The sequence below is a fragment of the Pelobates fuscus genome, chromosome 5, assembly GCF_036172605.1.
Source record: "Pelobates fuscus isolate aPelFus1 chromosome 5, aPelFus1.pri, whole genome shotgun sequence".
Lineage (NCBI taxonomy): Eukaryota > Metazoa > Chordata > Amphibia > Anura > Pelobatidae > Pelobates > Pelobates fuscus.
The window spans coordinates 332,155,827-332,183,683 of NC_086321.1; the positions used below are offsets into that span (position 1 = coordinate 332,155,827).

Sequence of the window (27,857 nt, forward strand, 5' to 3'; positions counted from 1 at the left end):
TTTCATAAGGGAAACTATAGTTTTAGGAATACAGCTTTGCAACACTATTGTTCCTATAAGCAACATGGACCAAACTGATCAAAATGGAAGTGTACAGACAATTCACAGTGAAAAAAAAAAATCCACAGACCGTAAATAAAAACTTCCTACATTACTTGTTATCCATTTTTTTTCTGTAAGTCATTAAATCCTAGATTATACAAACAACTGCTCATATTAGGTAGGTGGTGTAAGTTTCAAAAATAATTTCCCACAATTCATACCGCTTTCCCCATAAAGACCAGTAAGGGTTGAGCCAAAAATGATACATAGCTGATTTGGGCAAATTTTTCCTGTTCCAACTAGTGTTAGCCTGAAGTTTAAAATTCCCCTTCAACACCCAACGATTTGCACTTCAGTAAATAACCATGAGAATATTAATGGAAAAACTGCCTATAGATTAAGTTGGAAAGTCACAGAAATTCCAGGGCAGTCAAAACATACATTTTCGACGAACTCACGAGAACTGCAAAACTAGAATATTAATTAATTTCTTGGTGCCTCACTATTTCCCATCAGCTTTTATTGGCAAAAATGCATTGTCTATGAAGTATAAAGATGTACAATGCTGAAAACCCCCAAGTAACAAATATGCTTTGATTGGTGAGGCTTATAAAAGACGTACCCATGCTTAACATATGTTCCTGAAGAACCCGAGTTTAAGAGGATGAAATGCCAAGAATATATTAAATGAAAATGGCCATGTTTTATGTGCGTATAACCACAAATGGAGAATGAATAGCAGTAAAGTTATATTGTCTGACGCTCTACTGAGTACATGCGCAGAAATACTACTGCCCAATTGCTTATGTACTAGGCTAAAGGGGGAAGGAACAGTCTGATAAGACATTGAACACGAAATCCTTCATCTGATATATATTTATAAATAAGGGGGGGGGGAAAAAAAAGCTATTTGTTTAGCAGTCACACCTGTTATGTGGAACAGGGCAATTGAACTAGGCCCAGGCTGCTAGGAGAGGGACAGTGGCCTTACAACACTCAAAAACACCAAAGCAAGGCTTACAGTGATAGCATTGTACCGGCTTTCCTTATAAATCCATTTACTCTATAAAATACTTAGATTTATTTTTAATTCCTATTTAAATGGTGAGGTATTACAAACATACTTAGCCTGTGTTATATTATATATAACATTTTGTTTGTTTGTTTTTTTTTTTTTAAGGGGTTTCAATCAGAAATCTTAGGACCTCTTCCAATCCCCCCAGGAAAACACACAGAGAAATCTATACATATTGGTTTTACACTCCTTCCAGGCTCCCTACCATGTGCGTGAAAGGGAAGGTCTTCACTGGAGAGTGGTGACAGCCCCTCTTACTCTCCCATGCAACAGATCTAGAGCACGGGGACGGAAGAACATTGGCATTCATTCAACACTGATGTGTGCAAGTAAAGAGGGAACCATCCAGCTATTCAATGCGATATGAGAAGGATCGATATTTCATTATTTTTGAGCACTCGTACACTCATGGAGGCCTTGCTTTATATTGCCTCTAGTTTAACACACTGCTAAATCTGCACAATTAAAACCAAAAAATTCAACCAAAAATTGTGTTTTATTTATAACCAGTTAGTCCTAACACTTTTCACTAGAAATTTCTGTAGCAAATGGCCAGGTCTATGAATACTAAACGGTTATAGTTTGTAATGGCTATATAAATAAGCATCTGTATCAATACATGTACACTGAACGGAACACGGCCTTGAGTGAATTACAAAGTTCTAAAAAAAGGAACTGAGCCATAGCCTGAAACATAGTTAGATGTGATGAGTCTATTATTTTTTTTTTCTTTTTACACACACACACACACAAAAGTGTCTCTTGCAAGTGGACAGAATTTGTCTCAAAGCGGTTGGGTCTCAGAAATCCCTTTGATTCCTATGCATCGATGAATCCCTTCACCCCTAGCTTGGGGCCCAACTATGTGGTTTATTGCCAAATGCATCCCAACAGGTGATCGTTCAATCCATTTCTACAAAAGTAAAGAAAAGGAAATGGTTAATCCCTTTTACTGGCAAAAGAGTAGACAATTGTAATAAAACCAAGCTATTATTCCAGCAAAATCTCTCGCAATTTATATGCGCTACATCAAAGTTAATGAAAGAGTGAAGGCATATGAAGAGAGCATGACTGTGCTGCTTGTTAAAGACTCAATATATACCCAGTAGTCATTGAATAGTATCATTTTAGTCCTACAAATGTGTATGCAAATCTTCCATTGTCTGTAAGGATGTTCTGCAGTGTATACAAAGAGTAGCATAGTACTGTAGGAGCCCTGCAGCAACTACTTCCTGTTTTCAAATCTACCCAGAAGGGAGACAGTGTCTGGTGGGAAATATTTTTCTACTCCGAGGGGGCTTGCCCTTTGCAAAGGTTAAATGACAGCTGGGCACCAGCAGTTAACCCCTTAAGGACCAAACTTCTTGAATAAAAGGGACTCATGACATGTCACACACATCATGTGTCCTTAAGGGGTTAAAACCTCTTCAGTGAGCATAGAAGTCAGCTACTTTCCATAGGCACTGCAACACTGAGTACTTCAAAGTCTTTAAGGAACACACTAGGTGCCTCCCAGACAGGCTGGCAGACATTTTGTAGCGACAGATCAAGAGTAAGTTCCCCTCTCTCCCTAAATATGAAGAGAAATGAAAAAAAGGCAAGTATGAATCACGATACAAATTAAAGTATGTTTCCCCTAATTTCCCTGCAATTAAGTTTTAAACAATGTATTATATGATTATACTCTGAAAGCAAATTACTGGCATGTTGCAGAAGTGGTAAGTACATTTAAAGCCCGGCAAGCCGCATATGACACCTTGAAATTCTGAGTCTTGGTTAGTTCTTGCAAGCCTTCTGTGAGAACAGCTGCACTTCAACTTCAAGAGCAACACTAGCTAACTACCTACCGGCTGATGATACACTCAAACGCCCAGACCCAACCAGTAATGATGGCGGGTGCTGAAAGTAATTCCACTAGCAGCAGGATTGCAACTTAACTGGGGAAAGGCTGATGAGCTCTATTGGTGCATTATAAAAGTCCTGGAGAAAGGGGGTATTAAATCCTGTACATACATCCAAGCAAAGGAAAATAAGGATGGAAAATAAGTTAAATGGATTTGTATGGTTTCATATAATACACTTAAATAATAAACACTACTTTTGGCTCTTATTAGCAATGTTTGCCTTGGGATAGATACATGTCAGGATGGGTGTACAGAAATTGAAGGCACTCTGCACAGGGGAGCTTAAATATTTAGTAAACAAACTAAAAAACAAACTAAAAAAGAAAAAAGTGACAGTGTACAGAGAACCGTTTCTTTTTATGGCCGAAAAATCCCCTTTAAAACGATAATTGAGAGTTTGCATAATAGCTTCGTCCACAAGAAGTAGCGGCCTTGTGGTATCAGGGAGAAAATGTATTTTACTAAAGCTGCATTCATACACAGCTGCAATGACCTATTTGTGAATAAAAATGAACCAATCTAGCTGCCTTCGCAAACAAAACTACTGAAACCAAAGAGGGACCGAAGAATCTAAAAGTACATCTGCAGCAGTATATCCTAAGACTATTCTCACATTTTTTTAAAATGTCATACTTTCAAGTACTTTTTCTTCATGTTTTCCATAGTGCAAGAAAGTGGAGATGGCAGTGGGAACATTTTAAAGTAAACTTGTGGGTCTTTGGTTTACACTCTGTGCATCTTTCAAACATTACATTCACTCAGGATAACCCCCCAAAAAAAACACATTAAATTGCACAACACCCCGAGCAGTATACAAAAAGAAAAGTCCTGCGCTTACCTCCCATCACTCCTGGGCGGCGGCAACAACCACAGTACACATCAGCTCCAATACATAAAGTAAAAACCAAAGAGAGAAAAAAAAAAAAGTTACCTGTGCTCTCTGCTTAATCCCTATGTATATTTAGACAAATGGAGGTCATTTAGTTACTCCAATGGCCATTAGAGGGAATGCCTGTCTGCCATCGTCAAGGCAGACCCCCCCTAGACTTTTTTTTTTTATTTACCTTTTGTATCAAACAGCTAGGTTACAATGCTGCAGCCTATCCCATGTGTTCCCTGTTAAGGGTTAAAATAAATTATATAGGGGTGTATATAAAAAATACCCCTTTCTGTCTCATTTGAGATATCTTTGCCAGAAGCTCAAGGAAGCGAGGTGAAGGGTCAGTGTAGGACCCGCTTAGGGGGGTCTGCCTTGACGTTGGCAGGCGGGCAGTCCCTCCAGTGGCCACTGGAGTAACTAAATGACCTCCATTTGTTTAAAAATACATAGGGATTAAGGAGAGAGAGCACAGGTAACTTTTTTCTTTGGTTTTTACTCCGAGCACTATAACCACTACAGCACACTGCTGATCTTACTGCAACTCGCTCAAACAAAAAAATTAAATGGAGGCGTGTATGGCGTTGTATTATGCTTGCGTTATTTATGTGTGCTGCAGTTTCTTTGTAACGTATTTATGTGTATGTGGGCTGTTATATTGTATAGGTTTATGAATAGTTTGTAATATGGTGTATGATACCTATGAATGTGGGCTATCGTGTGGAATTGTGTGTGCGAAAGATATGTCACATTGTGTGTTTGGTGGCGTTTGTATGTGAGGCTGCTTGTGGTGGTGTGTGCGTGAATGCAGGTTGTCCGTGGTGTTGCTTGGCCGCTGCTACCTCTGCCTCCATTGCCGGGGGAAAATCTAAAGCTCCTAATAGAAGAGCATTGGTAACCTAATGAACATGCGTGGCAAGCGCTTCATTTGCATTCAAACTTTCGCCTATGGTGGCTTCCGCATCACGTGACAGTTTTACTCTGTCAGTGCAGCTAAAGCTCCTCTAGTGACTGTCATACTACAGCTATTAGAGGTGGACATAACCCTGACACTAAACACTGCAATTTCCTTTTAACCCTGCAATGTAAAACACTGCAGCTTTGGTTTTTTTTTTAGACATGGAAACTGCACCTAGATCACTTCACTGAGATGAAATGGTTTGGGTAACAATAGTATCTCTTTAAGGTCTTTTTTTTAGTTTCCAATGTTTTGTCATTTTGACTTCAGTCTCAACAGGATAGACATGTCTCCTATAAAGTCTCTGGTAAATGGCAAGGTTCTGAAAAGGAACACATACAGCCTATTTCATCATACGGCTTTGCCTCATGAACTTCTTACATCTACTGATATTCTTCAGAACAATTCCCTGACCTCCTTGATATGCCAAGACTTTGAGAAGCTTTACAATTTCTCTGGAAATTACTCAGGCAGGGCTATATAAACTAACATTTAAAAAAAATAAATAAATAAATAAATAAATAAAAGTATGAATAACCACACCATTTCAATGTGGGCAGATGTTCTCATTATGCAACGCCAATAATTAGAAGCACTCAAACTCTTTAGTATAAATAACAGCCCAGGAGAGGGACTTTAGACCCCCTACAGATTTCACTGACTGGCAGGACATGTGTGATGTGATATCCTCTATGTCCATCTGTCTCAAGCATAAATAAAATATGTTAAAGCTTTTTTGAGGGTACAACTACATAAAAAGGGGCCATCTCCCATTTAGCAGCTGGTGGAAGCAAGGTGGAGGCACGGAAAAGTACATTCTCTCCTGGTGGGTGTTACCAGAGCTACATGTCAAAAATGTTCTCAAAATGTTATTTAACAGTCAATTCTGCAAAACCATTTTTTCTTTGGGTGGGGGTTCTCACCATAACCTCTGGAAGCAGGAAAAAAATAATAAGTTGGTGGACCCCGATGGGATGGAGTTACTAGCCATACAATTACTCTTAACACATCTTATTCACCATTTTTCATTTAACTTTGCTTAGCAATCCTCTCTCTTCATCCCAGTCACCCTTTATCATGTTCTCTTCCTGGGCTCCCATTTCCCTAATTTTTTTTTTTATTTTTTTTTAAACCTCTCTCTCTCTCACTCTCTAACTACCTTGATGGCCAGACTTTGTTTCAAGTTTATAATTAAAAGGACACATTTTGACTGCTCAATAACAGGTCAAATAAGTAGCCAACCATTTTATTGAACATGCTTTATATATGATGATAGTCCAATAATAATGGACTACGCAAGCCTCCTGTTTTTCTATAGGAGGATGCAACCTTGCCCGTTAAGAGACCTTTATTATGGTTACGATAAGCTCTGGCTCATCCTTCCTATTCAAAAATCTTTTTATATCTATTTAAATTCTACCAACTATGTTCTACAGTTCGTACTTTGGTCTTTTCAAATTTATTATACTAGCATTTTGCTTCTATGTATTGAACATTAAAAAAAACATAGAAAAGAAAGGTTTACATTATTTTTGTAGTTTGAGGTCTTTGTGTAAGTGAACACACACCAAAAAGGTATATCTTACCAGACAAGATGCTGGACTGTCTGAGTGGAATTAGAGCAGATTTCATCAATGCCCGACTCCAGATGTTCACTGCTCTCATGCGCCTCCAAAACCCTATCACAAGTTTCTTCTTGTGTGACTGACTTGTCCAGACAATCAGACGGAGGGTCAGCAATGGCTACATCTGCATCTTTGCTTTCCTCCCGTCTATCGGCAAACCAGGCTATCACTTCCTCTTTAGTCATCTCTGTTTTGTCACAGAGATCCTTAATGTCATCATCACAAAGTCTGCGGTGCTGCTCAAAATATTCCATGAGTGGGTGGCAAGAGACAGTTTGTGTATCCACCCCACCTTTATAGCGTTCGTACCACCTTAACTGACCGTTTTTTAAAGAATACCTAGAGTCCCCAAACCAACGCACAAGGTCAGCACGCGGCAATCTGGTTTCTTCTGCTAGCTCATCGTATTCCTTATTTGTAGGCCATTGTGTCCTAACAAATGTCTGCTTCAAAAGGTCTCGTTGATTTGCAGTTTTTTTAGCATGTTTATTTTTCACAGGAGTGGATGATCTACTGCTCCCATCAGTTGACATACTGCTTTCATCAATGTTTGGGTTCTCCATGTTGTCACTGGACTCTGTGACACGGAGATCCTTGAGGTTAATTTTGATTGGGTTTACTTTTCTCTCATTGGACACTGGGGAGCTATTTTCAGCTGCTGAGGTCTTCTGGCAGACAGATGCACTTAAATCTGTAGAGTTCTCACCTTCAACCTCTTCTATCTCTTCTTCCTCCTCCTCTTCTAGTTCTTCTTCCTCCTCCTCCTTAACCTTCTTATTCTCTTCAGCTAGTTTCTTGCGTTTCTCAGAGAACCAGCTGTCTATTTCACGTCTGGTCATTTTGGTCTCACTCCTTAAACGATTAACTTCTTCATCTGAAGGAAAGTTGTTTAGAAAGAAGCTGCTTTCCAGAGCTCTGAGCTGTTCAGGAGCTCTTTCTTTGTATTTGGTGGGAGTAAAGTCTGGTGTCTGATTCCATTGGGACTGTCTCCTTGATGTGTGTGACGGAGTGTGACCAGTTAAAGGCAATGCATAATCCATATCTGGTTCTTTTATCATTGAAAACATTGCATCAGACGGGCTGTCAACCATACGATCACTGTTTTCCCCTGTGGCTGCCTTGTTACGCCAATGATACCTCTTATCACTAAACCATTTCCTAACATCCCTTGTAGTGAGTCCTGTAAGTCTTGTCAACCTTGTAACCTCAGTTTGTGTTGGGAATTGATTTCTACAAAAGCTGTTCTTGAGAGCACTAAGTTGCTGTCTAGACTTTTTGCTCCTGGACAAATTGGAGTCGAAAAAGCTTTCAGAAGCCATACTGGTAGAAGGAGATGTTGCAGTTGCAGGTTGAGAGGCACTGACAGCCTTGCTAGCTGGTGATGCAACTCTGGCTTGGGTGGTGGTGAGAGAGGTTGGAAGAGATGTTACTGTCAATGACACAGGAGTTCTTTGAATTCCATTTGTAATGATAGGTTGAGTTACAAGCAAACCACTTGCTCCTTGTGGCTGACTAACTATCTGACCAGGCAGAGCTGCCTGAAGAAGATGCTGGACATTACTGGCATTGGTTACGAGCGGAGCATTCAGAACAGTTATTGTTGGCTGATGCATGGGTTGTGGGATGGACTGAATAACAGTGTTGAACATTTTTTTCCTGGAGTCCTCGATTTCTTCAGGTGACCAGCTAATACCTTGTTTCAGTCTTTGTGCAGTAAACCAGATTTTTATTTGCTCTTCTGGGTATTTTGTTACCACTGTTAAATAGCAAAGTTCTGCTTTCGTAGGATAGGGGAACTTGGTGAAAGAGTTTTTCAAGAAACAGTTTGAATCCATGGATATATTGTACGTCGGAATGCTGCTAAGAGGAATCATTACTTTAGGGAGAGATTTTGAACTGGGAAGCTGGGAGCTCTGCACAGAGTGTTGATTTTTCTGCATAGCAGAAGGTTTAGCCAACACAGGTGCTATTATGGTTGGAATCTTTGGCTGAATCACTGGCTGTGAAGTATTTATTGATACAAATTGAGTCACCCCAGTTGGCAAGACAGTTCCTAAAATGGAACCATTTACAATTGAAGAGGAATTAACCAGGTTTGTAGAGGCCTTAGTTGCTGTTGCAGATCCGTTTCTGGAAGCAGCGTGACTTTTTTTCTCCACCTTATCAGGTGCTAGATTGAGGTTATCTTTTATCGTGACAATTTTTTTAGTTTCAGCCTTGTTTTTCATGATTTTCATTATAGGGGCTTTAGTGATGGTAGTTTCGGAATACTCATTTACGCACTGATTAGTACGCTGCTCTGTCATCTCCTGGTCATGGTTTTGATCCCCCACACTTTGCTCGACGACAGTGTACCTTACATGCTTGGCCACACTCCAAGTCAGTCCTGCATCTCCTGCATGGCACTCGGCATTGTGAGCTTCAAGTTCTTTGGGGTCTTTTACCAAAAAGCTACATGTAATACAGACGTAAGAGGGATCTTCTCTGAAGTCCAAATGCTTGGTATTCATGTGTTCAACAAATTTATTTGTCTCTTGAGATCCGAAATTGCAGTATTTACAAAAGAAACTATCCCCATTTACATTTTGATGCCCATTAGAAAGTAAATCATTACAGTTCATTAAATCTGTTACAAGCTGATCTGGAGCTTGGTCTTTGGCAGTAGAGTCTGTACCCCCCTCTAGAGTTAGAGTCTTAAGAGGTATCATGCAAGGAGTAGTAGACTTTCTTTTGCTGGCCATGGCTACAGTTCTGTCAGTGTTATGTTTTTTGGAAAAATCAAACTGTGTTTCATGTGGTTAAACTCAAGAATTCTCACTTCTCTGCAATGTCTGAAATTCTTCAGTTACAACATGATCCCTCCACCTAACGCCAGAATGGTCACTTGGAGACCTGAAAAAACAAAAACAAAAAACAACTGTAAAAACGGTTAAGTTTGTTCAGATATGCTTTAACAAGAAATTATAACGAAGTGAAGAAAATGTATTTAAACTGCATGGGGTTGACAAGATTGCCACACCGCCTTATATTACTGCTGAATCTATACAGACCTCAGGTTTAGAGTAGTTTCTAACAGAGCACAGATCTAACAACAGAGGTTCTTAAATCACAAAAGATATGTGCAGTGTGGCCATGCAACATATAAAATGTATTTGTTCAATACACCACTTTCCTGACTCCTAAAAATATACATATGTATTCAAGGACTACGGGGAGAATGCAGTGGTTCAGAGCTCCAAGATCATCAGTAGAGTTATGGTCTGAGTGAGGAGACAAAAATTCATACATCATGTTGCCTCTAACATTATATGTACATGTATGTTATCCCTTTTTATTATTCAATTCCTTAAAATAATGCATCCAGTGATCCGGGGAAAGAACAAAAAAAAAAAAAATTACATTACAGCAGCAGAGCTAAAAAACCTTGTGACTATTCGTACAGCCAGGAAAAATATCTACGAACAATCTTAAGCTGTTCTGCCTGCAATTTGTTGGCAGCACAGCAAGCATGCTATAAAATAAAAACAAGGTCCAAAGTTCATTTGCTAGATTAACTGTTCTATGTGCAAGCCTCATTAAGAGGCTACAGAAACAATACTGTACGTAGTCTGGTAGGAAAATAGTGGACTAATCCACCCCTTCCCCTCCCCGTTATACCTCCTGTTTGATATTACTACATGCTCGATATTTGTCTGCTCTCTCCCCTGTGGGGGTATTGTGGGTAATGGAACATGTGCAGGCCTTATAAATATCACCAAACATTACTTGCCATTTACAGAAAGTAATCTTTTCTAAAGCTCTTCTTTCTACAAAAGTTTTTTTTTTTGTATATTGGAATGTTTTTTTCTTAAAATGCCACCTATACTAATGACGGCTACACAGATTCAGCCTCCATGCAGGCATTGCTGGTCAGAGAACAGGGTACTCTGATACTGAGCCATAAGAAAAGATATATTGGCTGAAAAAAAAAAGTAAAGAAACAAGACGATTAGGTTCATGGTAGATACCAATCAATCTCAGTAAATGTGCAGGATTGTTTTTTTAATCATATCCTCAGAGTCAGTATTACAGAGCATTCACTCCCTCAGAGCCTTCTAAAAGGGCACAGGAAAATCAAATGGTTACCAAGTAACTGTTGCAGCAAGAAAAAACAAAGTAATATACTACTTAAAGGAACAGTGGCAACACAACCAAAATGTATTTGATACCAACTAGCACAAAGCTACTCCGCAAGCTAGCTACCACAAAGCACCTACACAAACCAGATAACAAAAAAATATCTACACAAACCAGTTAACACAAAACAACTACGCAAAGCAACTAACACAAAACAACTACGCAAAGCAACTAACACAAAACAACTACGCAAAGCAACTAACACAAAACAACTACGCAAACCAACTAACACAAAACAACTACGCAAACCAACTAACACAAAACAACTACGCAAACCAACTAACACAAAACAACTACGCAAACCAATTACAACAGGACAACCACACAGACCCATATCACACCAGGTTACACCCGCCCAGTCAATGTATCTTGAAGGACGCACCTGCTTAATTAAACTAACTACACATGTTCAATTTACCCGTTTCAATGTTAACGCCTCTGCTTAGGCGCCATATGCTTTTACAATACCATGTTTGAATTCCACAAATACAATGTGATGACAATAAAAAAAGATTTAAAACAAAATGTATCTGATAGGATTTGGCATTATTCATATTCATGAGGCTTATTGGGTGAGAATTGACAGGAATTTAAAGTGAATTTTAAATGTAAGGCCAAAGAAGCCAAACTGAACGAAGTCTTACAAAAAGAAAAAACAAACACTGCCGTTCAGCGTCTCCACGCACTGCATTGGGATGCAGAATTTTCCTCATAGAGATGCAATGATCCCAAAAACTTTTTTGGCCCTGCCCCCATGCCGATTCTAGCCAATCCAATGCTTTCCCCATTGTAAAGCATTGGATTGGCTAAAAATCTGCAATTCTGATGAGGTTACCAAGGGGGCGGGGCCAGTGACAGCAGACCCACGCGGCGCTGAAAATAAGAGGAGTTTTCACCTTTTCCAAGAGGTTTAAGGGGAAGGGCAAGCCACCTAAATGTTTGTGATCCTGAACCTATAGTGTTCGTTCTCCACTGGCCACTCCTGAGATGGCTTCTAGAGGTGCTTCCTGGGGCAGTGCTGCAGTGTGACATTCAGTGTCTCTACCCTCTGCATGGAGACACCGACCTTTCCTCATGGAGATGCACTGATTCAATGCATCTCAGTGAGGATATGTTGATTGGCCAGTGCTGGCTAGCCCCTGATCTGTCTTCTTGTCAGTCTTAGCCAATCAATGCTTTCTTATGTGAAAACAAACACTTCTGATGTTAGCCAAGCAGGCAGATCAAGTGCAGACCTAGCAGCAGCAGACTGGTACTTCATACGGAGATTAAAAAATAAAAATATTTTCTATCAAAATTTGATGAAAAGATTATTTTATTAAAAATAATTTTGAGGTGACAGTTGTCATAAGTTGTGTTGGCACCCAGAGTGTGCCAGACGTGGTGACAAATTCATCACAAAGTGCATAAGTGGTAATGGAGTATCCTGTACAACAGTTATCACAAAGGGATTAAAAGGCAATTTTAGCAGTTTAATTTTTTTATTTTTTTATTAATACACACTGACACAATGACTATAAAATCAATATTTGCAAGCACGAAGGGATCTTATCTTTAAAAAAAATAAAAATAGGGGGCGGAGCCTAGCAGCGCATCCGAATAGACGCCATTTTCACAGCTCTGAGCGCTGAAAATTTAATCCACCCAATATCTCCGGCATCTTGGCAAAACCAACTGAAATGAGGGCAGATATCACTGCAGCAAGCCGCCCTGACTCCTCCGATGCCTTATTTATACACCCCGGGCAAAAGATACCAGACCCGAGGCTCCAAGGCCTGCCGTGCTACCAGACACACCTCAGCAGCCTACGGAGGCCTACTGGACTGGGACGAAACAGACTTCTTCCCTCTGCCGACAGGTGATATGGGCAAGAGAAACCAAAAAAACTTTGCGACTACCACCAGGACCCAGCACGACATAGGCCTGATGCTGCAACAAACGGCGCCCACGATGGCACCGGCGGCACGGGAGGCCTTACTCACCCGAGAGCCCTCACTCTCAAAGGCTGACGACGGGACCCCACTCCAGAGCCCGATACCGGCAACCACAGGGACACTACACCCACAGGAGACAGAAGCTCCAGCAACAAAAAGGGAACTTCAAAATATGCTCACCGACCTCCAAAACAACCTCAGGACAATGTGGGAGGCGGATCTGGCGGTTCTTAAAACGGAGGTACAGGCCGTCAAAACGCGCACACAGACTGCAGAAAGAAATGTAACGGACCTACAAAAAGGCCTTAAAGCACTCAGTGATAAGGTACAGCAATTGCAGAAAACACAAGCTGAAACCAATAAACAAGTGCACATACTAGACGACAGGGGCAGGAGAAAGAACATAAAGGTGAGGGGAGTAGCAGAGTCCATACCCCTGAAAGAATTGCCACACTTCATGAGAAGACTGACGACATCGCTACTGCCAGCAAGAGAAGCCAAGTACTTCTCCTTTGATGGGGCATACAGAATAGCAAAATCCCCTAGGGCCCCTGAAACTGCACCACGTGACATAATTCTGAGGTGTCAAACGATGTCCAACAAGTTAAGCCTGCTAGCAGCGATAAAAGGAAAGACGCCGTATCACTTTGAGAACTGTAAAATTTCCTTCTTCCAAGACCTTAGTAGAGCCACACTACAGTGGCGAAAAGCCATGCAACCCCTCACGCAGACTCTACAAAAAGAAGGACTGACCTACAGATGGGCAACACCGCGAATACTATGGGTCACCAAAAACAGAAAATTCTACAAGGCTACTGACCCTGCAGATGCTCCCGCACTCTTGGCAGCGCTGGACTTGCAGCCTAACCCTACACACGAGCCGCTAGATACGCAACCCCGAATGGACACTGACTCTGACACGTCTTCACACGACTCCGGAAGAAGCAGGAGGCCGAAGACCTGAACCAAATAATACTCCTGGCCATCCCATACTGAAGTGGCACATACGTGACTTTCTTAACCTGGAACACCCAAAAGACACACACAGCGCTCACACTATGCTCAGGAACTCTACACCTCCCCCCCCCCCATAGTTTCGACGTGCCAAGGAGAAAAAACGAGGGGACAAGGGACCAAACACACAGATAAGGGCCACACGATAGGACTTACAAAACCAGTGCTACCTCATGGAGATAGCCCACTCACTGGAGACGAAGCCGGGATGTCACCTGGAACCACGGATCCGCCACCTAGTGGGGCCGACACCACAGAGACACCAACACCTCTCCCTTCTACACAACAACCGAGCGACCTAGACACCGCAAAACTCACTGGGACACAAACTCCGCGGCACCACGCATAGAGGGGGTTTATTAATCCATACATTGACCAACTCGCTACAACCCGACAGTCCAACACACTTCTAAAAATGTGCAGACATAAGCCACAAACATATGATGTTACCTTTGTTGTTTACTCATGTTGTAGACCAAAACGAAAAAATATGTATGTACGTTACATGCAAATCTGCACCAAAAATAAAGAATTAAAAAAAAAAATACAATTTCCCCATTTCAACTCCTAAGAGATTATGGTTAATGGTTTACTGAAATTGACATTGACTAGCACTTTAAGCTTTGTTTACCACCAAACAAATCGATGAATTGCAGGGTAGTTTAATAATGGCCAACCTTCGCACTAGGGGGTTTGTTGACTACACGTTCCATGATGCCTTTAACAATTCTCATGCTATTTTAGTTTAGAAACTCCTGTAGAGCCAGGGTTAGCAAACACAGGTGGAAGTAAAAAAAACGCAAAATTCTACCCCATTTAAAAATAATATTAAATATTCTACTCTTTAATGGCAACATAACATGCAAGCGAAGCTGCTTACCTATTGGGTATTGGGAGATGTACCCTTTTCTTTGCACTTCTAGAACATTCATCCGATTCTCCAGAAGAAACTTTATGCTGTGATCAGATTTAAATTGCTTTATTTCATCTGCCGAGCCTATATAAAAAAAAAATAATTACAAAAACATTAATCTCTCTACATCATTCAATCTCTACCTTTAAAGGTAGGAATTGTTCCTTCCAGACAGTGAAGGGAAAACCTCCACACATAGCTTTTACATAGGTACCATTCGGTCAACCTCTCCCCCTTGTAATTCGTTGTTATTCCTCTTGTTTTTATTCACGCCATTTACTTCTAGATAGGAAGTTCAATCTAGCAGGAATTACCCTCTAACTCTTGTATTTTGTCTGTCGATCACTTGCGGTTATACATCTCCACTGTATAACTGCAAGCACTGCATAATAGGTTGGTGCTACAGAAATGCTAAAAAAACACACAAAAAAAACACACATTTTGTAATCTCAAGCAATTTGTATGTGGTTTTGTATGCCTAACATTATGGCCATTGAGGAATATAAAGACATTACACATGTGCCCTCTAGAGGAAACAGTCTATTCTATACAATGTACAGATCACAATAAAATTTTTACAAATTACTTTGCGTTTTAACCAGGCTGGTAAGAGTTATATAAAAAAAATCTGAACTTCAATATACAGCTACAAATTCATGGCTGCTATCCTATGCATCTACACATATAATGTGCCTACAGCAACACACAGGAGGGGTTGCTAAACCACAGAAGACGAACACATATTTATAGATATTGTACTATTTTATGTATTTGTAAACTATAACTCTTATAATGATCTAGGTGGAGTGTTTGTTAAAGGGTTACACCAACCACCATGAACACTTCTGCTTTTAGCGGTAGGAATCTGTGTGCACATTTTCTGTTTGAAACACTACACATACAGAGATATATCCACTTTTGTGCCGGGGAGTAGTTGCAAATATCAAATCTGTACATAAATTATACCTGTGGTTACACGCGCGGCTATCTCCCCTCCCTATACATTTTATTTCTTTATCCCGTCCCTCCCAACTCCCGCCTTTGCTCCTGAGAGAACAGTCCAAACACTTTTCTTTGGGAAGCCTTTGAATGGACCTAATGAGGCAGCAGTGAAGTCACAGCAGGGGTGGAAACTGACTTACAGGTGAGTCTATGTTCATTTTACAGGACTGTGTAGGGGGTGAGGAGAGGTGAGCAATGGTCAAAGAACAGACTGTTGTGTGAGTGGTGGAATAGTGGAGACGGGTATTAGCTGTTGAACTTTAGAGAATAGTTGCAGTTAGTATAAAAGAAGAATTAGTAAAAACAGTAGAGTGGACAGTTACGTACCAAGGTTTTTGGCTGCTCAAAGCCAGGTTAGACATTACGACACACACACAAAAACCCACAGTGACATACATACACCAACAGATTCACCAACAGTCTGTCACATTTCACACTCCTTTTTATAAACTGCGCTGCACATGAGAAGGCCAGCATTATGGCAGCCCCTACCCTGTTCTCTAGTTTTGGGAGACTAGAATCTGCACCCCCCGCACACTCCTCCTCCCCATGCAGGCAGTACAGTTAACAGGCAGATGGTGTCATATCACTACGCTCCTGCTCCCAATCAGCGAGCCCAAACCCCCCCCCCCCCCCAAAAAAACTCTACCCTGTTGCCCTAGGCCAATTACATCCCTGACAGTGGATACAGAGTGGGACAAGCAGAGGGGGTAGACAGAGATGGTAGACAATGGCAGTAAAATGGAGCTGCCATGAGGGAGGATTAGGCAGTGGTATAGTGAAAGAACTGCAAACAAACTCAACGCCGCTCAGAAATTCTTAATACATGCGCCAGCAATATTGGTACACTTCTGTGTTCTACGTAAATGCATTAGAGAGCCCTATATCCCCAGAAAAGGACACTAGTAAGAACTCCCACTTATAATACAGGATCATGTATTCAGTTATTATAAACATGCAGCCCAACTTGACATCCTGAAAACTTTCAAAAAGATGACCAAAAGGTACAAGCAGTACGATCCACTGGGGATTCCAAGTAGTTACAGACTACAATTCCCAGTGACTCGTTAATATCCCAACAGCAGTCAATGATCTGGCAGGAAACTCTTGGTGTGGGACACATTGCCTGCTGCATGTGGATACTTTCCTGAAAGTCACAAAAGAATGAATGTGTAAAGGAGTCACGGAACATGCCTAGGTCAGCACGTTACCTTCTGGAGTTTAGAAAGTGTCAGCACTGTCACACATACTAACCTGCTGACACGAGGCGTGCAATGCCCACATCTTGGGTCACATTTTCCCCAAAGTTAGAAGGCATGGTGATTTACAAAGAGGGGATATGATGGAGTTTTAGAGGCACAACACTTATGTTACCCTAAATAAATCGATGCATGATGCTGCTATGCTGATCATTTGAAGAAAATGATGGTCTGATACTTTAAAATGTTACTCCACTGGTAATACGATTCAGTAGTTCATCTACCCAGGGCATTGTATAAGCATCAGTCACAGTTTGTTGTTGTTTTTTTTAGCCTGCTAATAGTCAACGCAGAAGTGGGTAGTCCCGCCCTGCTTCGGCACAGCACTACTGGTGAAGCCCAGGTGTCGGGGCATCAATAGCCCCTAAACTGAGTATTTCCTTTCCACTTCCCTTCTCAGATTGCCTAAGATATTCCGTAAGGGCTGCCTCAAAGGGGTCTGTCCTGAGTTTTCCACTTTATAAATGGCAAGGGTAGTGTATCAGGTTTACTGGAAAAAAGTATGCCTTTTAGCCTCCAACAGCTGTTGGACCTGTTTTTTACACACACACACAAAAAAGGGGTTTGGCTGCACTCACCTAAACATGCTTAAATGGGGTGCTGCTGGGGGCCAATAAGTACAATAAAAATGAAAATCCAGCGCACTCACTTGTCTACTAAACAGTTATTATAGTGCTGAACAATTTTATACAATTTTTTAGTTACATATAATGTAACTAAACCCCCATTATTTTTTGCCTAGATTAGGTGTTTTTAATAAAACTAAGAAAATTGTTCAGCACTATAATAACTGTTTAGTAGACAAGTGAGTGCGCTGGATTTTCATTTTTATTGTACTTATTGGCCCCCAGCAGCACCCCATTTAAGCATGTTTAGGTGAGTGCAGCCAAACCCCTTTTGCTCATATATGTATATATTTAGGAGTCTAGCCAGCTCCTTGGTTTTGCACCCCTCCCTGTTACAGGTGCCTCATCTCAGGACCCCATTTAAGCCTTGTACTGCAGAGAACTCGAGATGGAAGGATTTCCCCAAGTGAGTAGCTCACTTAGCAGACAGAGTAGGACCTGGAAAAGATGGGGTACATTGACGTTTGTGGCAGGCTTATGCAATGTATGATCATATAACGTAACTAAACCCCCATTATTTTTTGCCTAGATTAGGTGTTTTTAATAAAACTAAGAAAATAGTTCAGCACTATAATAACTGTTTAGTAGACAAGTGAGTGCGCTGGATTTTCATTATACACACACACACACACATATATATACAGAATGGGCGGTTCACTGACTCATCAGCGCAGGTCACGGTCACATTGGTAGTGTCACATACTTGTTCAACAAACTTGTAGGAACCCTGCCAAGCGCATCCTATCATACCATACTCATGGTCTACTTTGGGCGGCCTGGAGATTTTCCCTACAGCCCTCGTCAATTGTTCCAGGCAGTCCCTTGGCTCCAGCACGTATGGGACGATGGCCAACCACGCTGCTTCCCCTGTAAGTGCTCCCAAATGAGCTCTCTGGGTCCCCACACCTACCTCCCATACAACAGTTTATAACAGGGAAAACCTGGGGGTTTTCCCGGAGGCCCTGACCGGTTTGCAAATAGGTGGTGGAGCAGGAACCATTCCCAGTCTTACAAGCATTAGCAAACGTGCTTCAGAGTCCCATTAAGCCACTCGCACTGGCCGTTGGTTTGGAGATGATAGGGTGAGATCTGGATGGGTTTGATCCCGCAGAGCATCCAGAGTTGGTGCATGACCTCTGCAGTAATCTGCATACGCATCGAGCACCAGTCACTAAAATACCTAGGGATACACCTGACGGCAAAACCAGCACAGCTCTATAACCATAACTATACTCAGACAATTAAAAAAACTAATCAGGGAATTAGAGACGTGGACAGATAGACCCATCTCTTGGAAAGGCCGCATTCATGCGGTAAAAATGAACATACTGCCCAGGATTTTATTCCTGTTTCAGACAATATCCATACACATCTCCAAGGCACAACCTCTGCAACAAGCAATAGGGGCCTTCAAATGGCAGAATAAACGCCATAGGATCTCGAGACACATACTATATAGAGCAAAAACCAGGGGCGGACTAGGGGTGCCCAATTTATATTTCTACTATGCCGCAAGTCAACTGACACAGGTAGCAATGTGGCATTCTCCCCCTGGGGACAGAAAGTGGGTTGATTTAGAATCCCTCATGATGGGAGCAGATCTGCCGCAATTCCTCATATGGGTAGTAAAACCACATATACCCATAGTCAGAGCTACGTGCCCGACAATACTCAACTCTATACAAATGTGGGATTCCACTGCACAAAAATATGGCTTAGCGTCTACCCCATACCCCCTTATGCCATACCTCCGAAATAGAGAGTTTATACCAGGGATGACAGCTAGGGATTTCCAGAACTTGAAACGAGCAGGTCTACAACACATTTGTCAGTTGTACCAGGGAACAGAGATAGTCCCATTCGACACCCTAAGACAGAAGGGCCACCTTACACCCGCCGACTTCTTTCGGTACTTACAAATCAAGGACTGCGCAAAATTACCGCACATACAAGTAGCTGCACGGCAAACAAAAACGTTCTTTGAAAACTTATGTTTGCAGGAAAACATGCCCAAAGGTTTAATAACACTCTTCCATGCCCAGCTCTGCTCGGAAACAAGGGAGTGGGGGAACCTCACTTACACGACCCAATGGGAGGGGGACCTTGGGGAGGAATTGGAAGGAAAAGAATGGCAGGAAATATGGGAAGCTAATAATACCTCTTCTGTCTGTGTTACCCTGCAGGAGCAATCGGTAAAAACAATGCTCCGCTGGTATACTACCCCTGTCAAATTGTACCACATGAGGAAAACTACTACCGATCTGTGCTGGAGGGGCTGCGGGATGAAATGGACATATATTCATTTGTGGTGGGCGTGCCCTGTTATTAGTGGATTCTGGACACAAATTAGAGACATAATGACCCAGGCCTTCTCCAGGGCCCCGGACCCGGACCCATGGCTATACCTATTAAGCAGATCCATAGATGGGTGGACCAGACGTGAGTAAAAACTCATACACAAAATCACTTTAGCAGCAAGGAGAGCGGTGGCAGCAGATTGGCTCAAACAGAGCGCTCCCTCGGTAACAGGGGTCATTAACAGAATTAAAGAAGTCCACTTGATGGACGACCTGACGGCCAGGGTGAGGGGCACACAGAAGACCTTCCAAAGAATATGGGAACCATGGGAAAGCTGCCCCCTGGGCAGTGACGAGGTGTCCGCCGCCCCCCTCCCCCCTGTCTTCTTAAATTTCCTACTCATCCTTTTTCTGTATATCTCCATTCTCTCCCCGTACCTCATGGGGTAACCTGTTGGAATTTAAACACTGCCAACAAACCCGCTTACTCTGCTCTGGAGACAAATTGACACCGCATCTGGGGCCTCTGGGCCCCACAAGGATCTAGGCGACGAGCAGAGAACTGCGCCAGACTTGGGGACAGAGAGGAAGCCTGCATGCTTGGCCATCAAACAACACCAGGAAGTGGCGGGCGCAGGGGACTCAAAAGGCTACTGCAGGCACATACATATAGTCTGGAGCTAGAGGGGTGGGATATACATACTGTTTAAATCTCGTTTTACTCATGTTTTAAAATAAAAACCAACATTGACTGGAGAACGATGACTAGATAAGCTAGACATGAGCATGGACAACCTCGTGATAGCATCTGTATTAATTGTTTGTATTCACGTTGTGTTCAACTGCACGGTTAACTACACTGAGCATGTCTGTTCATTATGTCAATGCTAAATAAAGAATTTAAAAAAATACATATTTTTTTTTTAAAGCAGGAACATTTAAATAACTACCAGACACCAGGGGTCCTTACAACTGTATCCCCAAAAACTGTGCATTCTCCATAAGTTATCCCCAAAATCTATATACCCCCTGAAGATCTTTTGTAGAGGTGCAAGCTGTCCAAAAACCGTCTTGACCCTCCTTCTATGCGGTGCGAGTTCCAGACTGTTTGGTACCAAGTCCAATCTCAATTAATGGCTTCTCAGAGCCCCGTAGAAAGGAATACCTTCAAGTCCTCAGTGTCTCTGGACACTTCTTCACCTCCCTGACCTTCCCTGCAAATAGAGCTCAGGTTGTTGGTCCTGGTACAAAGCAATACCCACCTGAACTTTCACTTCTGATCGTGGCATTCGCCCAGTCCAGTGAACAGTTCCATGATGTTTCTGGGAGCGCTCTGTGCTCCATTCAGCCCCAAGAAGTGTTGTGAAAGTTCACTGGGGCTAGAAGGGCCAGAGATTAGGCTTCCTTATGTATTGTAAAGTAGTGGCACAGCACGTAGAGTCAGCTCTCTTGAGTAGGAGTTGCTCCAGAGTCCAGCGGCAGTTGTTAAAGTGACCGTGTCCATCAGCCAATGATCAGATTACTGTAGAAGAAGCAGCAGGAAGTGAAGCGTGTAATGCCTGACCCACAATCAGCTTGAATGGCCTGAACAGAACGAAGCGTAACAGATTGCATTTGGCAGACTTGGACTACCCCTGCACAAAGGCTCAGCGACAGACATTGGCAAGCAAGCACAAAGTAAATGTACTTTCAGAGTTCCAGGAAAAGAGCTTTTTTCCTAAGAGATGTTTACAAGGCCAGAGAAAAACCATACAAGTCTGATCATATGGTTTAACAAAGTTAGTTATGTAATATATATATATATATAAATATCCCTCCAAAAACTATATTAGTGAAATAAATAGTAGGCAATCAACTGTGATAAATGTATGATTTAATTTCACAAATTATAGTTAACCCCTTAGTGACCGAGGCTTGTCAGAGTTTCCATGTGTTTAGCACCGAGTTCTTTTTATGCATACACAACATTACTAGGATAGACGAGCTGAAAGCGTAGCTGACTGGCAGAATTTTTCTGGTTCAGCTATTTTGACCTTAAATTTGAAACGCACTGTGAATGCCCTGCAATTCTCACTCTAGCAAATAACCCTTTAAAGTATGAATAAAATATTAAAACATGGGAAAGGGGCATTTACCACAGTTTTATTTATAATTTAACAATTTCTGCACAACCAACCAATATAATCTGCTTTTATATAGCTTACTGTGTCCAAATCTCAAGTGTTTTAGTTTTTATAAAACAGATTTAAAAAAAAAAAAAAAAATAGAGACTAACGTACTTTTCCTTATGTATACAGAAGGCCTGATGACAAAACATTAGAATGGGTGGAGCTTAAGCAAGGTTCCGTTTCAGCTGCCAATCAAGCTTACCCACAATACATCAGTAGAAGGCAAATGCAGACATCATGGGCAGAGGAGAATAAAATGGCTGCGCCCAAATAGATATTGAGATCCGGCACAAAGATTAATATAATTAAAGGCAAGAGGAGTGGATTATAAGTCGGTAAGATACAGGCAAACGGATTTAAAAAACAAACAAAAAATAAATAAATCACAGCTGTAGCTGCTTGAACAGGTCATGAGTCCATACCAAGCTAGTAAGACTATATATTGTTTGCAATGTGGTTAGGAAAGTATAAAAATTGATACTTGGACCAAGCAATATGGTTTCAGGTACATTTGACAATAGCTCCATGATTTCATACACACATTGTGGGACTGAGGTAAAAAAAGAGGGGTGGGGGGGAGCCTTTTTAAACCAACCACATACGGTTCATCATTGTATCCAATGTATTTTGGATAATAAAGCAAGAGAATACGTTGCCAATATTTGCTTTACAATCCTTTTTAAGTACTTATCTGGCCTTCAAAATGGTCAGCATCTGTTAAAATCATATGCCAGTTTCCTCAGATGTCTCGAGTCACACCTAATAAAAAATATTCTAAATCCTCACATCATGTATGTAAGTTTACATATATACAATTTTTTTTTTTAAAAAAAGCAGGAACGCCAATGGAAAACACAATGTGCACATTCCCCTTCTCTCCATGGGAATTTGTGTGTAAATGGTACACAAAGTGATTTGAGCAATACAATTTTTTTTATTATTATTTATATAGCGCCAGCAAATTCCGTAGCGCTGTAGCCTGGAAATCCACTTTAACACAATGGATATAAACCTCAACCTAATTAAGAACTAAACAGGCAGACTCCTAAGAGAACCAAAACAGGACACTTGGACTACAACTGCAGTCAGCCACAACCTAATAAATATAATAATACGCCACACCTAAAATAACAACAAGCCATATTAACCTCTGCTAGCGTGATACTTGATCAGTTGTACTCCAACAACAAATGTGATAAGTATAGGGGTACTTGTGTCATTAATGTGAAAGAGATCTTGGGCACAAACCTCAAATCGAATGTGTTTGATTTCAACTTCCATCAGTTGCTGGAGCATAGTGCAAGAATTCTAAGTGATCATTGCCGCTTTAGGCGTCTTCCCTTTACAATTGTGAGTATGTATCAATTTGGCAAAATATCTAATACACTGATATCACTTTACACAACTTCAAACCTCCACCGAAAAACATTCCAGACCCCTAAAGCACTTTTCATTTTGCAAATAATGCAGAATACAACTGAAATAGGCACTTTTTTCAATTAACCTGGTTACACCCCCTGGCTTCCAAGCACACTACAGGTCCTGTTACTTCATGGTTGTTTTGCTCAGCAGAGCTAAATCCAAGAGACAAGCTCAAATCACCTGCCTTGCAAATACTTCTCATTGAGCTGCATTGGGAAGCCTGTGATTGGACAGCCACAGAGAGTCAGGAAGGGTTGGAAGGGGAGGCTTGCAAAGGCTGCAAACAAGAGATCTTCAGGTTTTGTAAGCAGTTTGTAGATATGCCTCCAATAAAAAAAAAATGCATCATTAAAGGAACACTATAGGCATCAAAACAGCTTTAGCATAACCCCTTAAGAACTGCAGACGTGCTACATCATCCCGAAAGTTGGGCTTAAATGCCACAGGGCACCTGCATACTTCTGCGGTCAATCGCGGTGTGGGGATCTTCCTGCCAGCAATCACAGTAACAGCATGTCACCGCGATCACTGTTAAAATATCTCAGCAAATTATTTTAAGGTGTATGATCTGAGGAGAGACAGATTTTTCAATGTGCTAAAAGTGTTATAAAAAATATATATGTGTGTGTGTGTGTGTGTGTGTGTGTTTTTAACCCTTTCAGTACTGATCACAGCATTAACCTTGTCATCAGTCTGATTAGGGTCATTATCAACTTGGTACTATTAATACTTTATTTAGAGTAAAAAAAAAAAGTTACCCTTTTTGTCAGCTGCAGCAGTTTAAAAAACAAATTTATGTTTTACCCCTTCCCTGCTATCTGATCCCTGTACAGTATCTGAGTACAGTAACACTTAGTGTGGTTCACAGCAGATTGATCTGCAATCAGTAGGTAATTCTTGGGTTGAGTTTTCGGTGGGTGGAAGTGGGAATTGGGGGGTGTTAGTATTTATTAGGCGGGTAGGGAAATTAAGTTATCCCCTTCTGACATTGCGTAAATTAATCCCCCTAACATGGCACGCTATCATAGGGCGAAGGAGGTATAAGCCATTCTGGTAGGCTCAGATAGTGAAACCTTCCCGGATAGTGACACTATTACAGCTTTTGACACAGAGCCCCTAAAAGAGCCTTCCAGTGATGGTGCCCCACAAGAAGGAGCTTAGGATGCCCCACAGTGCCAGAGGGAAACTGGTTACACCCAAACTTGCTATGCCATCATTGGGTCACTTTATTTTCTGGGCTACCATCCTGTCACAAAGGCAACACAGGCCCTAAAAAAAAAACACTTAGTAAAATTTACAAGTTTGAAAGGGGATCTAATATATTTTGGCCCTATGACTTACAAACAAAACAAAACAGTATGTGGGAGTACTTTTATATTCATGTGTAAAAAAATATACTGAGGCTTTATTACACAAATTCAAATAAAGATTATCACATTTTCTTGGGAAAATGTAATTCTTGTATGTGAAAAAAATAATTACAAAAAAATATGACCAATAAATGAGGCCAGCATTTGTGATAAAGTTGCTAGACCAAACAACCCATTATGTCATTCAGAATAATCTGGTTTGCCTACTTTAAAAAAATATGATATGCCACCATGGGGGTAAGTTTGTTTACTGGGCTACAACACTGCCTCAAAGGTGACATAGGCCCAGAAAAACACTTTGTCAAATTTACATGTTGAAAAGGACATCTAATATATTTGGGACTGTGACTTTCCCAAAAAAAAAAAAAAAACCCTGGAAAACAGGTACATGGGGGATCTGTTGGCAAGATAATGTCAAGTAAATATATTGAGGATTTGTTACATTAACGCACATTAGGACTATGAAATATCCTGTGAAAAAACACAAATAAAAGTAAACCATTAAATGGGGTCTGCATTTGTGATAAACTGACTAGACAAAACAAGTGATTTGGAATATTCTGGTTTACCTTCTGAAAATGATGTCATAATGGTGAAAATGTTATCACCCAGGCTGCCATAGGCCAGAAAATCTATTTGTCACATTTATGTTTAAATTGTGTACATATTGTACCCTATTGTAACATTGCAATGTTTTGTGGACCCAGGACATACTTGAAAACGAGAGAAATCTCAATGTATCCATCCTGGTAAAATATTTTATAAATAAATAACATTTCCAGGTATGAAGATTGAAATGGGCAAGCCCTATATTTGACACTGTAACTTTACATAACACCAAAAATCCTGTACCGGGGGAAACTAATACCGGTGAGACATTGCTGAACATAAATATTAGCAATAAAACATACGACATGGACACCAACTATGACCTCAGTGCTCAATACACTGCCATTTAGGAGTTAAACTAATTGTGTTTCTGTTTATGCAGCCCTGGTCACATCTCCCATGCCTGTGACTCCCACAGCCTGCATGAAAAAAAAACCCCAAAAAAAAACTTACCGTAACTTGCAGTCAGATGTAAAATTACTTTTGAAGTTTTTATGACCTGCTCTGTAAATTAAACTTTATTCACACATGAGGTTCTTGCAGGGTATACAAGGCTATTAACAGAGCAGGAGACAAAATAATTCTAAACTAAGCGAACTGTACAGTAAAGGAAGTTTAAACATTAGATGTTTCTCAACAGGAAGTGTTTATGAAGGCTGGGTGAGTCACATGCAGGGAGGTGTGACTTGGGTGCATAAACAAAGTGATTTAACTTCTAAATGGCAGTGAATTGAGCAGTGAGACTTAACTGCATGATCTATACACCAAAACAGCTTCATAAAGACCCTTTATAATGACCCTTTTAATGCATGCTTAACATTTCAAGAGTGTATCTACTAAACCAGTGATTCCCAACCCAGTCCTCAAATACAGTCCAGGATTTAGGGATTACCCAGTTGTGTCTAAGGTGTCTTTAGAAAAGGAAAAAAGAAAATAAACCTTTGGACAAAACAGAGTAATCCCTAAATTCTATACTGGTAGGGGGTACTTGAAAACTGGGTTGTGATCCCCTGTACTAAACAGTAATTATACATATATATTTTGGTATTTAGACAGTGGAGTGTCTCTTTAAATAATGTTAAATTGAGCGACAACAGTTCCATTAATCCATTCTTAGACAGCTAGCAAGGAGCACAACATAGGAGTTGATAAGCTAAGCACAGGATGACAACCATTGCAATAAATGTGTTTTCATTTATAGGTTTTTCCATCAGCAACATGACTGTGTTATAGCTCTGCCCATCCCCCAACAATTAAGACATACTCAACTGTACTAGGACACACCTACTACTCGCAGCCAAAGTGCATCACAACGCTGAAGGGATTGCTCTTCATGAGCTAAAGTGAACTAGAACTACAATAAACATTTTTTTTTTTCCTTTTTCTGGATGATCGATTTCCCACCTCAATGTGTATGGCACACACTCCCTCTCACACCAACACATTCAAAAGGTCTGTATGGCTAGTCTACAGTATGATCCCCATCACTCAGCCACGGTCTACATGGGAGTTGACAGAAATGGGTAAAGACATAAGTAAACTACAAAATTTAAATACAAGTGCAATATTATATGGTGTGGCACAGGCACCACCACCACCCCCTCCTGCTTCTCTATAAGCACAGTATAACTCCCACCACTCTCAGCCACTGTCTACATGGGAGATGAAAGAAATTGGTTAAGACCAAAGTTAACTAGAATTTCATTAACCAATATTACGTGGTGTGACACAGACAACAACCACCCCCTCCAACTTCTTTAAAAGTACATGATAACTCCTATCACTCTCAGCCACAGTCTACATGGGAGATGTTAGAAATGGGTAAAGTCATAAGTAAACTACAAATTTCAATACTAGTCCAATATTATATGGAGTGGCACAGACACCACCACCCCCTCCTGCTTCTGTATAATCACAGTATAACTCCCACCACTATCATCCACGGTCTACATGGGAGATGTTAGAAATGGGTTAAGACATAAGTAAACTACAATTTCAATACTAGTACAATATTATATGGAGTGGCCCAGACACCACCACCCCCTCCTACTTCTGTATAAGTACTGGATAACTCCCACCACTCTCAACATGGGAGTTGATAGAATTGGGTTAAGACCAAAGTTAACTAGAATTTCATTAACCAATGGATAACAGGATAACTCCCATCACTCTCAGCCCTGGTGCAGCCCAGCATGCTGGGAGTTGTAGTCTAACATGAAAAGTTTCAGTGTTGTTGCTGTAGGAGATAGGGCTCCCTTGATGTGAATAGGGGGATCTCTCACAGGCTGAGTACCATGGAGGGTGAGACCCCCCCCAGCCGACATGTTTGTTTTACTAGTGGAGACCCCCATAGAGTGATAGTGCGGGTTACAGGCAGAGGGGTCCTCACAGGGCCCTGACACAGCCTTCCCACAACTCAATAAACCCTCCGAGCACTGACACACCCCCGCCCGCTCTCCGGTAACTCACCCCCTTCCCGGGTCAGCAACCGCTTCTCTCTCTCCAGCTACCGCCTGCTTCAGGCCCCGGGAGTAGGCGGGGCCGCTGGCGCTGGGAGAATACAATTCAAGCCTCCGATTGGCTCCC

At 41.2% G+C, this 27,857-nt stretch overlaps 1 protein-coding gene across 2 annotated transcripts; it reads right to left on the reverse strand.

The window, feature by feature from the left end:
• Nucleotides 1-1,594: 1,594 nt before the first annotated feature.
• On the reverse strand, nt 1,595-27,857 carry ZHX3 (zinc fingers and homeoboxes 3). 2 transcript variants are annotated; one of them, XM_063455711.1, is made up of 4 exons: nt 27,741-27,857; nt 14,486-14,602; nt 6,443-9,373; nt 1,595-2,030 (listed from the first exon to the last, which is right to left on the reverse strand). In XM_063455711.1, coding segments are annotated over exons 3-4 (2,781 nt in total). In that variant the 5' UTR covers nt 9,223-9,373; nt 14,486-14,602; nt 27,741-27,857; the 3' UTR covers nt 1,595-2,029. The 2 variants fall into 2 exon arrangements, with proteins under 2 accessions (XP_063311781.1, XP_063311782.1); XM_063455712.1 differs by lacking the exon at nt 27,741-27,857 and adding an exon at nt 20,965-21,221.

What these genes read in the sequence shown, in the direction of transcription:
- ZHX3 (XM_063455711.1), bottom strand. Translation starts at nt 9,222, where the DNA reads ATGGCCAGCAAAAGAAAGTCTACTACTCCTTGCATGATACCTCTTAAG.